At 37.7% G+C, this 2,500-nt stretch overlaps 1 protein-coding gene across 1 annotated transcript in view; it reads left to right on the forward strand.

Annotated features, from left to right (window-relative positions):
• The window catches only part of LOC138011570 (sarcolemmal membrane-associated protein-like), a 26,633-nt gene that overhangs the window by 18,830 nt on the left and 5,303 nt on the right, over nt 1-2,500 (forward strand). Inside the window, exons 23-25 of the mRNA XM_068858638.1 lie at nt 326-388; nt 831-893; nt 2,323-2,385. Coding sequence (XP_068714739.1) covers nt 326-388; nt 831-893; nt 2,323-2,385 — 189 coding nt within the window. The remainder of the gene's footprint in view (nt 1-325; nt 389-830; nt 894-2,322; nt 2,386-2,500) is intronic.

Genomic DNA, 2,500 nt, shown 5'->3' on the forward strand with positions numbered 1-2,500 from the left:
AAAGCTGACGAAGGGCTAACGCTGACGAAGGGCTAACGCTCGAAACGTCAGCTTTTAGAGCTGTACGGTGGCCAATTTACATTATCAACTCCGTTGATAAAACCAAATTTTTGTATATTGCTATAGCTCGTTGACGTTGCACTTCCGGGAGGTTGTAATCCTGAAAAGGGGCTTTTATTGGAGACTGAGGTCTTGACAACCCGAGAGAAGTTCATCTTTTAGAGTAGAAGGTCTCGAAGTTTTGTCGGTCGGTGGATCGTGTAGTTAGTCAATTCATTAAGTTCAGTTATTAAAGCTGAGTTTAACTTCCAATTTTTTAACTTAGATCAAAGCCGAAACGCAAGACAGTTATTGCAGGATAGTTTGCACAATGTTCAGGACATCAAAGGTAATACTGACTAACTATTTATTTATTTATTTATTTATTTATTTATTTATTTATTTATTTAACAAATTCGCCCAAAGGCAGGTAGACATACAAAACAACACGAGGTCCCCTATTAGGTAAACCCTTTCTAGATTGGAGAGTAAGGAGTTCGAGTTTTAGTTCGAAGCATGCGTGTTTATCTTTTCCAAATGCGCGTGCTCAGGTCAGGAAAATTGTACTTGTTGCCGTATTCTATTATCTCCAAAACGAATGGATCGAGCATCCTGTTGTTTTCACCCTGTCAAAGCTGAAAACCCGTAGCACCATCTTGTGGGGGCCACTTTTGCCGTATAGCTTTTAGGCTTCCCTCAGTATCCTCTTCTTTTCCAAGTCTTCTACTTTCATGCCATCTTCATCTCATACCCCTAACCCCTGTAACATTTGATGTAACTATGACTTGCAGGTGAATTCATTGAAATTGAAAGAATAATTGACAATGAACACGAGGAGTCTAAACACGTACAAGGTAATGTTTCCGCACAGAGCTTGCGTTTAAGAAACAATCCTGGGGAAAAAGAGTCTAGATCGAGATTTGATCCATTTTTCGTCCTTCTGAGTAAGGCCAACAAATTTCCCCTTCTAATTGCCACACTCCGCTCAACTCAATGTTTTCAGGAATAATGGCAAATACCACTGATGTTTAAAAGTAATATTTATTTAATGAAGGTTAGTTATTTTAAGTGCCTATGTAATCCCCTGACTGTTTTAGGGGAGGGCTGGGGGACACTTTAAAGAAGATGAATGACTTTAAAAACAATTCGTCAACTTGTTGATTGTTCCTGTCTGCCGTAGTTTTTGTCATGTGTCGTAATAAAGACACAAACGTTATATGCGAACGCTTTTCCACCTTTTATCTCTTTCATTTTTGTTTGTTCATCAACTCATTAAAGCAAATACATCGTTAGATTTAGTTCTTGTTTTATAAAAGTACTTTTCAAACTACAGGACGAAACTAGGATATTCGTGCAAGGGCTCTTTCTAAATTTGCCACATGAAGCCTTATTGGCCTGTTAATTGATTTTATAAAATCAGAACCGTGACCAAAAATTTAAGTATCTCTTCCATGAGTGAACTTTTCTCCCACTTGGATTTGTTATTTGGAACAGTTTTAAAATTTATTTCAACCTTTTATCGTTTTCTAATCGCTAATCCGAGCAAATGAAATGTCCTAGAAATAGAGAAAATTCGCAACAAGCATCAACTCTTGCCGCTTCTTGCATCATCGGAAACTGAGACAGTGTTTATTGTCATTCATTTTATTCCTGTACAATATCGTCAGTTTATTCATGAAAAGTCATGAGTGACATTATAAAATGCGAGTTCATCATCGGTGCCAAGTCGTTGCTCAAGATGTTGACTCAGACTATTCTTAGTAAGGATTTTGCTTTTTGTTTATTTTTTCACTTTGTTCACTTTTTTATATGCTTGGTCTTAGAGTTACGCTGGAAGGGTTGTAATTTCGGGGTTTTTTTTCATCTTGCGGCTTGTGTAAAAAATCTCGGTTATTATTTCTAGACGTAATTAGCTTAACCTTTGTCTGCCGCCGGAGAGTGCGTTAGTTTTTATTTTGTACCAAGGAAAGAGTCTGATTTTCCTGCGTAAATTCAGCTTACTATTTTCATTGGGAAAGGAAGTCTTTTGTATGCGTTTCGCTTACGCTAGCGATTATACCACATTTCTCTGGCGTCATTTCTAACTCGATGATTTTTGGAGAACGGGTGTACATGACACGCTGTGGAATTCTCATCTTCAATGCCTTTTGCACAATAATTGACTCCACAAAGTGCATTTACTTTTGCAACTGATACTCGCCCGCGAACGATCATCATTTTTCTACGTGCCTTAGCTCATTATCTTGTAGCCGATTGTTACAATGTTTCTTTTCTTTTTCACAGGGCAATTGAACGATACACAGCAAGAACTCAAAGAAAACAATGAGCTTGTTGTTGAGTTGCAAGGTATCCGACTCGTAATTTGATCATTTACGTACGTTTGTAGGTCAATTTACCAAATCCTTTTCTTCATGTTCTCCGAAGAGAAGTTATCCATGGTCTTGGATAGCTCCCATATGAA

Source organism: Montipora foliosa, chromosome 7 (assembly GCF_036669935.1).
Source record: "Montipora foliosa isolate CH-2021 chromosome 7, ASM3666993v2, whole genome shotgun sequence".
NCBI lineage: Eukaryota > Metazoa > Cnidaria > Anthozoa > Scleractinia > Acroporidae > Montipora > Montipora foliosa.